This window comes from Schistocerca serialis, chromosome 2 (assembly GCF_023864345.2).
Source record: "Schistocerca serialis cubense isolate TAMUIC-IGC-003099 chromosome 2, iqSchSeri2.2, whole genome shotgun sequence".
Lineage (NCBI taxonomy): Eukaryota > Metazoa > Arthropoda > Insecta > Orthoptera > Acrididae > Schistocerca > Schistocerca serialis.
The window spans coordinates 538,607,795-538,622,525 of record NC_064639.1 but is presented as its reverse complement, the minus strand read 5'-3'; the positions used below and the strand labels follow the sequence as shown (position 1 = coordinate 538,622,525).

The 14,731-nt window shown below is 41.7% G+C and overlaps 1 protein-coding gene across 2 annotated transcripts in view; it reads left to right on the top strand.

Moving 5' to 3' along the window:
- Positions 1-370: 370 nt before the first annotated feature.
- The window catches only part of LOC126455628 (uncharacterized), a 35,747-nt gene continuing 21,386 nt past the window's right edge, over positions 371-14,731 (top strand). The window contains exons 1-2 of one of the 2 annotated variants that reach the window (XM_050091393.1): positions 371-454; positions 549-628. In XM_050091393.1, the coding sequence (XP_049947350.1) occupies positions 584-628 (45 nt within the window). In that variant the 5' untranslated portion in view covers positions 371-454; positions 549-583. The remainder of the gene's footprint in view (positions 455-548; positions 629-14,731) is intronic. The other variant, XM_050091394.1, reaches the window with a different exon arrangement.

Here is a 14,731-nt window from a genome sequence, read left to right as displayed (position 1 = left end):
CTTCCATCCTAATATTTCCAAATAGCCCATTACAAAACTAAAAAAGAAATTAAAATTATGGCTCCTAAACAATCCTGTGTATTCAATAGATGGGTTTCTAGATTTAGTACACTCGTGTGATGGAAGACCGTCTAGCTAAAAATATATGTAATCTCAGGTCTGTGTCACAAACTGTAAATATTTGAATCTCAAATCTGAAAACTATGACACAAACTGTAGATTCCTTAATCTAAGCATTGCAATAACAATTTTTTTTATGTATAGTCCATATATGTAACATTGTCCTCTCAATTAAATTTAGAAAAAGTTGTGTAGATAAAAGTGCCAGGCAATAACATGTAACTCTAGTAAGCAAGTCTCTGACTTATCAGAAGACTGGAACAAAAAAAACTTTCTTTGTAATCAGTTGATGTTGAATCAAAAATAAATAAATAAATAAATACCAAAGCAACAGGTTTGTGAAAAGTTCGGGATGCGCCAATTACTGGCGCGAAAACTACGGATTCCTCTATTTGGCAATCAACAGGTCTTTCTTGTTTTGTTCTTAGCCAGGAATCGGACAAGAATTCGAATAAGTGGCGGGATGGTTACAGGGCTGGAGAGAGTAGTGCAGGATTTCGAAAATGAGGCAAGTATCGCAGTTGTAAATTTAAAGTTGTGGGCGACAGGTAAGCTCCATCGCGAGCAATAGAATTCACGTTCAGCAACGTATATTTTTTAAATTTAATTGAATTTTTGTTATGGAAGGTAATAAATAGATGCTCGAAAGACTCTACACTACAATTGTGCAAGAATTATCTATAGTTGTAAAAAAATCCCTATCCAGTGGTATATTTATTATTATTATTTATAATTTTAAATGATTATATTACAAATTGTTTGACCGTGAACGGCTTGCGTACAGCTCAATTTCCAATTAGCTGGAAGCACTTTCGTACTATTTGCTTAGAATAACTGTTTGACAGCGACCAGGTATAAAATGCCAACAGAGTTTTTATCTACAAAATCAATCACAGAATCCCAAACTATTTAAATTTGACCTTTCAGATGGCCAGAGGACATGTTGATGTTGAAGATTGTTTGCAAACGACTTGTCGTCGTCGTCGTCGTCGTCTTCTTCTTCTTCTTCTTCTTCAACCTGAAGACTGGATTTATGCAGCCCTACATGCTACTCAATCCTGTGCTTGTCTCATCATCTCCTCCCTCTCCCCCCCCCATCTCTCTCTCTCTCTCTCTCTCTCTCTCTAAATTCTGTTTAGTACCTCCTCATTACTACCATGATCGACCCATGTAATCTTAAACTTTCTTCTGTATCACCACATTTCAAAAGCATCTGTTCTCTTTTTGTGTAAACTGTTTATTGTCCATACACTTCCGTACATGGCAACACATCCATACAAACATCTTGAGAAAAGATCTCTAACACCCAAATCTATATCAGATGTTAATGAATTTCTCGTCTTCAGAAATGCTTTTCTTGCCATTGTCAGTCTAAATGTTATATCCTCTCTACTTTAGCTATTATCAGTTATTTTGCTGCGCAAATAGCAAAACTTGCCTACTTTGAGTGTCTTGTTTCCTTATCTAATTTCCTTAGCATCCCCTGACTTAATTTGACTACATTTGATTATCCTTGTTGTGCTTTCATTGATGTTCATCTTATATTGTCCTTTCAAAACACTGTCCATTACATTTAACTGCTTTTCCAAGTCCTTTGCTGTCTCTGGCAGAATTACAATATCACCCGCAAACCTTAAAGTTTTTATTTCTTTCCCCTGAATTTTAATTCCCATTCCAAATTGTGCTTTGGTTTGTTTTACCACTTGCTCAATGTTCTGGTTGAATAACATCATAAATAGGCCACAACCCTGTCTTGTCTACCACTTCTTCCCTTTCATACCTCTTGAATCGTATAACTGTTGTCTGGTTTCTGTAAAAGTTGTAAATAGTCTCATCCGTGCTATCTTCAGGATTTCAAAGAGTATTCCAACCAATGTAGTCAAAAGTTTCTGTAAGTCTACAAATGCTATAAACTTAGGTTTCTCTTTCCTTAACGTATCTCCTAAGGTAGCCTAAGACCTACATTTCTAGAATCCAAACTGATCTTCCCGCAGGTCGGCTTCCACCAGTTATTCCATTCTTCTTTAAACAATTCATGTAAGTATTTTGCAACGATGACTTATTAAACTGTCAGCAACAGCTTTCTTTGGAATTGGAATTACTACATTCTTCTTGAAGTCTCATACATCATGCACACTAGTTGGAAGAGTTTTGTCATGGCTGGCTCTCCCATGGCTATCAATAGTTCTGATGGAGTATCTTCTATCCCAGGAGCCTTGTTTTGACTTAGATCTTTCAGAGCTCTGTCATATTCTTCTCACTTAACATATCTCCCATCTCATCTTCATTGTTGTCTACTTCCTTTTCTATAATATTACCTTCAAGTTCATCTCTTGTTAATACATTCTCTCTATACCCCTTCCTCCTTTCAACTTTCCCTGCTTTGCTTAGGACTGGTTTTCTGTCTGAGCTCTTGATAATCATTCTTTTCCACAAAGGTCTCTTAATTTTCCTGTAGGCATATCTGTCTTTCCCCTTGTGAAATACGCTTCTAAATCCTTAAATTAGTCCTCAACTTTTCCCACTTAGCCATTTTGCACTTCCTGTCAATCTCATTTTCTAAACATAAGTATTCCATTCTGCCTGCTTCATTTGCTGGATTTTTAAATTTTCTCCTTTCATCAGTGAAATTTAATATCTGTGGTGTTATCCAAGGATTTCTATTAGACTTTGTTTTTTACCTATTGTATCCTCTGCTACCCTCACTATTCCATCTCTTACAGCTATCCATTCGTCTTTTGTATTCCTGTCCCCATCTCTAGTCAGCTATTGCGTAATGCACATTCTAAAACTCTCAGCAACCTCTTGTTCTTTCAACTTATCCAGGTCCTGTCTCCTTAATTTTGTACCTTTTTCCAGTTTCTTCAGTTGTAATCTGCAGCTCCTAACCAGTAGGCTATATAGTGATCAGAGTTCACATCTGTCCCTGGAAATTTAAAATCTGGTTCGTAAATTTTTGTCTAAGCATTATATAATCAATATGAAACCTTCCGGTGCTTCCAGGTTTCTTCCATGTATATAGCCTTCTTCTCTGATTCTTAAACCAAGAGTTAACAATTATTAAATTATGCTTTGTGCAGAATTCTACAAGATGGCTTGCTCTTTCATCCCTCACCCCCCACCCTGTCCCCTGTCCATATTCACCTAGTATCTTTCCATCTCTTCCTTTTCTCCTGTTGAATTCTGGTCCCCAATCACAATAAATTTTTGTTTTCTTCAACTATCTAAATAAACTTTTTTATCTCATAATACATTTCCTCAGTCTCTTCATCTGCCGAAATAGTTGGCTTATAAATCTGTACTACTGTGGTAGGCATGGGCTTTGCGTCTAACTTGTTTGCGATAATACATTCCAGTATGGGGTTCATACTAGCTTACCTGCATTCTTGTTTTCTTATTCATTATTAAACCTGCACCTTCATTACCCATGTTTGATTTTGTATTTATAACCCTGTATTCACGTGACATGAAATCCTATTTCTCCTGCCACCAAACTTCATTCGTTCCCACTATATTTGATGTCAACATATCCATTTTCCTTTTTCAGTTTTCTAACCTACCTGCTGGATTAGTGGATCTAAAATTCCACTCTCTGATCCATAGAATGCCGGTTTTGTTTCTCCTGATGACAAAACCCTCCTGAGTAGTCCCCCCCCCCCCCCCCCCCATCTGGAGATCCTAATGGGGGATTATTTTTACCTCCAGAGTATTTTACCCAAGAGCACGCCATCATCATTTAACCATACAGTAGAGCTGCTTGCCCTTGGGAAAAATTATGGTTGTAGTTTCCCCTTGTTTTCAGCTGTTCACAGTACCAGCAAAGCCAGGCTATTTTGTTTGATGGTAAAAGGCCATATCAGTCAGTCATCCAGACAGTTGCCCGTGCATCTGCTCAGAAGGTTGCTGCCCTCTTCAGGAATCACATGTTTGTCTGGCCTCTCAACAGATATCCCTCTGTTGTGATTGCACCTACAGTACGGATTCATGGGTCGGGGGGGTTTAAGACTTACATGACTTACACCAGAAAAAAACTTTTAATGTGAACTGGTGCTTTCTCATCCTAGATTATATTGACCTTACTAATGAAGAGCATACTGCACTTTCTATAAAATCTGCTTTGACATCATAAATGTTGGCATAAGGCATGGACTTGCATGAAAATGTAACATACGCCAGCATCACCTTCACTGACATTGGCATTCTGGTGCATAATCTGGTTTGGATGTAAATAAACATGTTGGAGTTTTGGAATTTAAAATAAAATAAAAAGTTTTGTATCTTCCAATACATGTGTATGTAGCAGGATAGGAGAAAAAGATAATGCATTAATGTTAAGTTTCAGGTAGTAAACATTACAGGTAGTTTGAGTAATTTCGAAGACCTTCATGTAAATTGTCAGTGTGTTGCCACATTTTTCACTGAGAAAATGTGCTGCATTTGTAAGCTACCACATTCCACATCATTGTGAAAAATTGTTATTATGGTCGATGGAGCATGTTACTTAAAAATTTAAGTAGTTAAAGTACTGAACAGTGAATTCAAGACTTCAGTTGTCTATGATCTTGCTGTTGCAAGATTTACATTTTGCTGTTTTATACAATATTCTTACTGCTTGCTTGTGCTGAATAAATTCATAATTTTTCCCTCTTGTACTGTTCTTAAAGATTGATAATTTTGTAAGAGAACAAGGAGTGAAACCATAAACAAGAATTATCATTCACATGTTCAAGAGAGCGTAATTGTTGACACTGCTTGAACAGTACAATCATGGCAAACAAAGCTTCATGAAAAGTTATTTATTAACTAAATTTTTAGCAATTCATATGGATGCAAAGGAAATATATACACCATGTTCCATTAGTGTATGATTCTTGATATTTTTCTATGTTTGGAATCACCTAAAAACATTTCTATCCATTGCAAGTGTTATGTTCCTTGATTACTTTTCAGGTCCCTTAAAGTATGGAAGCAACAGGTTCCCAGGTCTGCGTATGCTAGAATTGCTCAAAGGAAAATTCTTGAATAGCTACAGTGGTTCACTAAACTCAATCTGGACACACACAATCTTGTGAAAAATAATGACAAGTTGACTCACATGTCTTGGATCCTTGCTTTTAATGGCAGGCCAAAACTTGGCACAAAGGATTTCACAGTTGTTTTTTCTTTCTTCCCCCCCCCCTCCCCCCACTAAGAAATGTGTATGATTGGACACCATGCTGGAAAGTAGTGTAGGCATCTTTTGCTTGCAGTTCTGAACTTAACACTTACAGTGATGCACTAATCTCAAGTTTCTCACTTCATATTTTGAAACTTGTCCAATCATTCACATTATTGCAGTGTGCATCACCCTCCATCTCTGTATCAATCAAGAAAATGGTTCTCCGCCTGTGCCATTTGGTGAAGCATCTGCTCATACACAAGACAGTTTTGCACCCACCGTCCAGTCACTTTATGGTACTGCATACTGTTGTGCATTGTTGTGCAAGCAGGTAGGCTTATGTGGCTGGTACTAAGGATGTGTGTCGTGTTATTGACTGTTTACTATAAATGGGGCCAGGTGACAAAACTGAAACATTATCTGCATTGATAATAATGTGGTACTGTCCTGAATGTTGATCAATATACAATGATCTTTAGCCTTGTTGGTATTGTTTTGTTTGTTTGTATCCTAGTGAGAGTGAAACAGTTGTATGTGTACTTCATAATTGGTGAAACACTTTCAGAATATAGAAGTTATACCAAATAATATTGGAATTTTAACAATTGTGAATGCTAGATGTGGTTTGTTATCTTGTGGAGGCACCTCGGCCATCCATTTCTTGCCATTAGTGTCAGTTTGTGAATCTACACACAACACAATGAATGATTGCTTTTTGCATCCAGTTTCTTGTTTTCATCTGAGTGAAATCTTAATGGCACCTGCCGAACTGCAGACTGGGATTCTTCGCTACGGATGAAACTGCTAATTGATGATGTATAAATGATAAGTATTACTGTCCATTTTGATGTTTTGTTCTGGAACCAGTGTGTCTCGTATATTTTGATTATCATCATGCCGCCCCCCCCCCCCCCAAAAAAAAATCCTTATGTTGACACATTGATCTACAGCTTAGCCTGAGGTCTAGTTTAGGTTGAAAGGTGATAACTGGATTGAGAGTTACTGGAGCCAATGAAGGTGAATGTCAAATAAAGATTGAGGTAGAAGACTGACCTGTAGTGCGGTCTAACATTTACGTTCACCCCATATTTAAACACACTTTGCCATTACAAGTTTGTTTGCATGACCATCATCTTCAGCAAGCACAGAAATATTCGTTTTGTAAATAAAAACCACCTTTTTCTTGCTGGAATGTCTTTTATTTGTTCCAGACATGTTTAACCTTTTGCTTTAAGTCATCTTCAGTGGAATCTAGAATGATACAGTTTGTTTTGATATGCAGACCTTAATTCTTCCCATTTCTTCAGAACACATTGCTGCTACAGCATTACTAAAAACTAAACTCCATCTGAACAGGCCCTGTGACCCTTGGCTGATATTGTCACTGGATGCCGGTACAGAGGGACATTTTATCAGCACACCATCCTCCCAGCTGTTGTTTGTTCTTGTAATTGGAGCTTTTGACCACAGAATTATACTTTAACTGAACTTTGTTTCCACAACATGATCTTTCTTAGATTCCTCTCCCGGTTCCACCCACACTTTCAAACCACTGTCATTGCCAACATGTTAAATTCCTTCCCACCTTAAAAACACTTTTCCAGTCCTCAGATTCCAGTGTTGGTACAGACTGAAAAATCGTTTTCTTTCTTCAACATGCTGTTCTGTTACAAGGGCTTTCTTTGCAAGTTTTTTCTTCGTAAGGCTGGGATCAGAAAAGTTATCTTAATACTGTTTGCTGTGAAGTTGAAAACCCCAAACCCCTGCTCAATCTTAAAAGCAATCTGCCTTGAAATCAGTTTTCTTTCTTGCTGTGCTGTCATTTTCATTGCCATGCATGATCTGAGACTGCAGATTTTCTTCTGACCACATTAGTACCTCAAACATGACTTTCCAGTTTCAGCTTGTTTTTCCAATAAATTATGAGAAATTTCCTAGCAGCTTCCGTATTTTAGAGTCCTTCAGCCTTGAGTCCCAAAATTAACCTTTGTTTCTTTGGAGAAATGAGTTTTTTTTTTTTTTTTTTCCTTTCTCATAGCAGGTAAAACCAAATATTTGTATAATTAACTATGGAAACACAAAGTTATTGTTAGTTATGCTATTATAGCACAATAGATACAAATTTAAAACTGTCTAGATTCTTACCGAATTTTTTCACATTCATAAAATGCACACAATTCTGTAATGGCGCTTGGGGTAGCCATGCGGTCTGAGGCGCCTCGTCACAGTCCATGCGGCTCCCCCCCGTTGGAGGTTCGAGTCTTCCCTTGGGCATGGGTTTGTGTGTTGTCCATAGTGTAAGTTAGATTAGGTAGTATGTAGGCTTAGGGACCAATGACCTCAGCAGTTTGGTCCCATGAGACCTTACCACAAGTTTCCAAATTTCTCAGACACAGAAGTGGATGGAAGACAAACTAGACACATCTGGTGGAACATAATGAAACTTCCAAATATGTAAGTGTCATCTAGTACCAATTATTGTAACTAATGGATACAGATTTCATTTCGTCTTCATCATATCAAATAAAATATTGACTCTATGAACTGTGCAGTATTTGTTTAGGAATTACTCAAACATTAACTGGCGTGAACACAGACCACTTCAAAAGCTGATACATATGCTGATCTAAATGAATTAGTTGGCATTAGAACTAAAGTGCTCAAGCAAGAAAGTTCAATAATTAAATACTGAATTTAACAGAAGCTTAAATAGTCAAAACGCTTACTGGGGATATAATTTTGGACCGTACTATTCAAATGTTGACAATGCCCCACCTACCTAGGTGGTGTGAGGGCAACAGTAAAGGCGTCACAGTTTAAATTCTACTTATGACACTGCTGCAGCAAAACTGCAGGGCCATTTCTGCCCATTAGAGGGGTTCTGCCAACTGTCTGCAACCTATCTAATGAGAATCATTGCACTACAGAAAACAAATTTCCCATAAGACTAGTATCCTCTCATCAGAAATGACAGTGTGAACCGCAATAACTGTGCAGATACAAGTGTAGCATCCAGGGGAATGTGTATTTAAATACACACGGGTGTATTGAGTGAACAATTGACCTGAAACTGCTAGCATAAAAGTGGTTGTGGTACAGGTGCCAGTATCTAGCAAGGTAAAAATCTCCAATATTTAGTTTGCCACCAGGCAAGGACACTCAGCTGCAAACCCTCATGGACATGGATCAGTTACCTACACCATCCCTATGGGTAGGAGACTGTGGTGCTCATCACCACATGAAGTGTCCTAGCAGTAACTCCAGCAAAGGGAAACTAAGTGAGCAGCTTATTACTCATTTTATCTCTCCTTTCCTCTATACCAGAGAATCAACTTGCTTCAGTTCTACATGTAGCACATGTTGTAATATCCAGTTAATTTGCAGTCCAGTTGTCATTCCTGTATTACACTGATGAAGACTTATGGGACAGTGATAGTTTTCCAATCATCCACTCCTTCCCCAATTTACAACCAGTAAAGTGTCCACCGTGCTGGGCACTCAAAAGGCAAATAGACCAGCCCTTAGCTCCAAAGTACAACTCTTCAATGACCATCAAACTGGAATTAATAATGAACACAGAATTTATTTTCATGCTGTGTAAGAGATGTTTCCTTTCTTTTTGGCTCCCCCTTCCTGGCGGGAAACTTGTACCATGGTAGTCATAAGACATTGCAGTCACTACCATGGAATGCATATGGGGCACTTCACTGTCATAAACATCATCTCTCCACAGCTAACTGGATCAATTTTAAAAGAATATGAGCAAAGTCACTTTACCTAATAAAAACTTGAAGAGGGATGTTGGAAACAATACATGTCATCAATGATCATCATACTCTGACCTCCCAGATATGGGCCCACCTCAGTCAGATGAATAAGGCATGCTGAAAAATCAATCCCTATGAATTCTTTATGTGGGAACTCTTAAGGTTTTCTAAATGAAATAAACATTTTGACATTCTACATCTTTATTCCTCATGTCTTCATGTTTATTTCTCAGCTTAGTCACCCTGGTCAAGAACATGTTTCTGGCAACAAGAGACCAGTTTGGTAATATTGTCACTGTTTTGTTTTACTTTGTTGATGGAACCACAACCTCACATCTGCTTGCACCACTTCGTCACTATCAGAGTAAAGTCCTTGAAGGTCTTCTTTAAGTTGTGGAAACAGACGAAAATTGGATGGGGTCAGGTTGGAGCTGCATGAAGGATGATTGATGACAGTGAACCCAAGACGTCGGATCATTGCACATATTACAGTGTGGATGTGTGGTCTGACATTGTCATGCTGAAAAAGAGGGTGCTCAATGTGTGGACGAACTCTTCAGGTTCGAAACTTGATTACAGCACTCTGTTTCTCATTTATTGACATAGTTAAGTTAAACACCTCCATGTTACACACTGCAGTTCAGAGCCCTCTAGCAGCAGGGTGCTGCAAATGTGTAGACATGATGAATAAAGCTGTACAATGTTAATAACATTTGTTTTATTTAAAAAGCTTTAAGAGTTTTCATAAAGAAAATTCAGAGGCATTACATTTCAGCATGCTCACATAGAAGTCGTGAGCTTCCTATAATGATCACCAGAATTTCCATCAACTGCAGCATAGTTACCAATCCTCTTGGCATTGCTGAACACTGTGCTTTGCATTTAACTGAAACTTGTATGGACAGCAATTTTCATCCAATATTTTTATATCATAAATTCATGGCAGAAGCTACCTACACATCATTTTACACACAACAAGTAGAGTAGTACAATGACCCATTCAGTGAATAGCAGCACCTCGGTGCACTAGCTTAGTGCATCACCAGAGCCAGCTACAATCCACATTCAGATGATAAAACACCCACAAAAGAAAGCAAAACACACATCCTCAATATTTTAGCTGTATACAAATCCCCTCCCAGTGGCAAGAAAGTAACAACTAGTTTTATGAAGCATGGAAAGGACCCAAACTTACCTCACAGCTACAAGCAGCCTTACAGTGGACTGTGCAAACTATTTGAAAGACTGATAAACCAGTGACTTACATGATGTCTTGAATCACTTGAGCTATTCCCATTGTAATGCTGCTTCAGTGAAACCTTATCTAGCACTGATCATCTGGTACACATGGACACTATTGTTGGAAGTGCTTTCACACATTTGTCGCCCTAAATCAATGTTTTCCTTTCCACACTCTACAGATGAGCTTTCTAGGCCATCTGCTGATGTCTATCAAAAACCTCTTATTTATATGACTTCCATATCCAGGTTGTAGCAAGCTTCACCACAGAATTCCCCAAGGATCAGTCTTGATGATCCACTCTTCACCATCACAATCCATAGTTTAGCATGCACTGTAGGCCCCATTGTCTCGCCAGCACTATACGTGATTGACTTGTGCCTATACTTCTGTGCCATATCAATGTACTATGCTAAATGTCAGCTCCAGAGACTTATTTGAAAGGCACAAGACTGGGCCCAAAAACTTGGCTTCAAATTTTCTCCAAAATAAACCCAAGAGTTTGCATTTCTGTAGGCTCAGAACAGACATCACCACCCTGAGCTCTACCTGGATAATCAGTTACTGGAACTGGTTGAACATGACCATTTTCTGAACCTTCTCCTTGATAGCAAACTGACATGGTTGCCACATGCCAACTGAAAATGACCTACATGATGAAGTTACATGCAATGTGGTTCCTTAGTAGCAGTAGCAGTTCTTAGATTTTACAGGTCACTTGTCCTGTCACACTTCAACTATGAGTGCATTGCAAATGGATCTCCAGCTCCGTTGATATTTCAGTGCTTCACTTTGTCCACCATAGTAATGTGAGGTTTGCGACTGGAGTTATTTCTCCAGATCCCCCCAGGGCCCCCGCCCCAGTAGCCCCACACCTTCCGCCTGGCCCTCACTCTCCCACTCCCCCTCTCCATCCCCATCAGTTCCCATACCCCCCCTATGGGTGCTGCTCCCCCTCCCATGCCGGAGAAGCGCTCCCCTTCTTCAGAAACCGTCGGTACTGGAGCTCCCTCCTAGGACTCCTCTTCCCGGCACCTTCCTGATAGGTGACCTGCAGCTCCATGTCGGCCGTGCGATCCGTGGCCGGTGGGCATCAAGATTGCCAGGTGTAATTCCATACCCAACCTCGCTGCAGTCTGCCCTTCTCTTCCTTCACATGAGAAGAAGCAGAAACACAAGAACAACAGCAAGCCCCTTCCAGTACCCACTGATGTGCCGCTTTTCCCTTCTCCAGCCAACAGTGTCTGACCCCATCTAGATGGACATTACCCCATCCTTAACGGTGACGGATAGCGACTCAGCGGCATGACCAGCTCCAGTCCGTTCACTTCCCATTTGGACTATTTCCTTCTACTCTGCTGCTTGCATTGCTCTCCAGGAGACCCACTTTGTCAATTCTTACTTACCCACTCTTCGTGGGTTCCACGCTTTCTGTCAAAACCTAATTGGCCCCTCGTGGGCTTCTGGTGGTGTTGACACCTTGGTCCGCAAGGACATTGTTAGTAAATGGGTTCCCCTCCATACCACTCTGGAAGCAATTGCTGTCAGGGTCCATCTGGCCACTCCAATCACAATCTGTAATCTCTACCTCCTGCCTGACAGGCCACCCACATCCCTTGCCCTAACCATCCTTCTTCAACAACTCCCTTCTCTCTTCCTGCTTCTAGGGGACTTACATGCCCACAACCCTCTTTGGGTTAGTCACACAACTACCGCCCTGGGCAGGACAGTTGAAGCTGTTCTGGCAGGGCTTGACCTCTGTCTCATAAACACCATCGCTCCCACACACTTGAGTGTGGCACATGTCACTTTCTCTGCCATTGACGTATCCATCTACAGTCCCGGCCTTCTTCCCTCCATTCAGTGGGGTGTCCGCAATGACTTATATGACAGCAATCATTACCCGATTGTTTTGACCTTCCTTCAGTATATCTCATTCCGTCACCCTCCCAGGTGAGGCCTTCTCTAAAACTGATTGGGGTGCCTTCTCCTCTACTACCATCCCCCCTGTACTACCACACAGTAGTATTGATGAGTCTACACAGACTTTTGTCTGCCACCATTCTTTCCGCAGCTGTTTCAGCCATCACTTCCTCCTCGGGTGCCCCCCTCCCCATCGGATGATGGTCCCTTGGTGGACTCCAGATATTGCTGGGGCCATAAAAAACCGCTGCCATGCTCTTTGGTGCTTTAAGCGGCACCCTTCTACTGCTCTCCCTCTGGTCTTTAAACAATTCTGCACCTGGGCCCGTTACCGAATTTTTGGCCATTGTCCTCCCACTTACGTTGCAGGAATTTCTGTGCATGGTGTTGTCTTTACCCATCCGGACTTTGTCACATAGCATTTCGCTCAACACTTTGCCCAAGCCTCTGCATCGACTCAGTATCCGTCCACGTTCCTCCTCCTGAAGAGCACTTGGAACGACTGCCTTTGTCTTTCATTTCTTGCTGCTTGGAGCCTTATAATGACCCATTTAGCGAGTGGGAATTCGCCAGCACCCTCGCCCTAACCTTAGACAGATCCTGGACCGGATCGGATACATAACCAAATGTTCCAACACTTATCGATGGCTGGCCACCGTCGTATACTGACCCTTTTCAACTGTCTGTGGAGTGAGGGGTGAGGGGGTATTTCCTACCCAGTGGCAGGAAAGCATTGTTATTCCATTGTTGAAGCCTGGGAAGCCACCTCTTCAGTTGGATAGCTACCGTCCATTTAGCCTTACCAACACCCTCTGCAAGCTCCTTGAACACCTGGTGAGTCGGCAGCTGTTTAGGATCCTTGAATACCGCGACCTTTTGTCATCAACTCAAGCTGGTTTTCACTGTGGCCGCTCTATGGTGGATAACTGGGTCCACCTGCTATCCAGCCGGCTTTTGCCCATTGGCAACACCTCATTGCAGTCTTCTTTGACCTGCATAAAGCCTACAACACCACCTGGCACCACCACCCTTCATGAATGGTGCCTTGGTGGCGCTCTGCCCGTTGATATCTGTAACTTTCCTTCTTGTCACTCTTTCCAGGTCCAAGTTGGTTCCTCCTACAGCACTTCCCATCAGCAAGAACATGGGGTTCTACAGGGTTCTGTGCTGAGCGTCCCTCTCTTTCTCATCGCTATTAATAGAGTGGTGGTGGCTGCTGGGCCGACAGTGCCCCCCTCTTTGTATGCTGACGATTTTTGTATCTACGTTGCTTCCTCCGTCGTGGACGCTGCAGAATGCCGTCTCCAGGGGGCAATCTACTGGGTGCAATATTGGGCTCTCTCCCATGGCTTTCAGTTTTTGGTGGCCAAGTTGTGTGTCGTGCATTTCTGCCGTCGCCACACAGTCCATCCCCATCCGGACCTGTTCCTCGATGGCCAGTCCCTCGAGCTGATGGACACCCATCACCTCTTGGGTCTGGTCTTCGATGCCCAGTTGACATGGCTCCCTCATCTTCAGCAGCTGAAGAGGCGTGCTGGTTACATCTCCAATGTTCTTAGATGTCTGTGCAATACCACCTCAGGTGCAGACCTCTCTATTCTGCTGTGATTGTACAAAACGCTGGTCCAGTCTCGTTTAGACTACAGGAGTCCTGTCTATGGTTCTGCGTCACCTTTGACATTGCAGATACTAGACCCCATCCACCATTGTGGAGTACGACATGCGACTGGTGCCTTCTGGACTAGCCTCGTGATTAGCCTTCTCGCAGAGGCGGGGATTCCAGTGCTGTGAGTTTTGGGCCAACAACAGCTGATATCTTAAGTGCTCTGCATTCGCTGAACCCCAAAGCACCCTAATTGTGATCTCCTTTATCCAGACACGGACATCAACCTCCCGTGGCAGTGGCCACGTTGTAGGCTGACCACATTCAGTTGCTCTTTTCTGAGCTCCAGCACTTCCCTTTATTGCCTCTTTTCTCTGCTCGAGCACGTACCCCTCCGTGGTGCGTCTCTCGGCCAGAGCTCTGTCTTGATCTCTCCATCAATTCAAAGGATTCTGTCCCTCTGGAGGCCCTTCGCCACCAATTCTACTGTCTCCTCAGTTCATTCCAGGGTTCAGAAGTGATTTATACTGATGGCTCCATGGTTGCTGGTCACACTGGTTATGCTTGCACCTATGCGAGACACACGGAACTGCATTCCTTGCCAGATGGCTGTAGTGTTTTTACTGCGGAATTGGTAACCATCTTGCGCGCACTGGACTCTGTCTGCTTGTGCTCAGGACTGTCCTTCACTATCTGTAGTGACTCCTTGAGCAGTTTGCAAGCTATCGGCCAGTGCTTCCCTCGCCACCTGTTGGTCGTAGCTATCCAGGACTCCTTTTCTCTCCTTGATCAATGTGGATTCTTAGTTGTTTTCATTTGGACCCCAGGCCACATTGGGATCCCTGACAATGAACTTGCAGATCGACTGGCTAAATTGGCTACTAACGGGCCATCTCTTGCTATTGGAATTTCGGAAATAG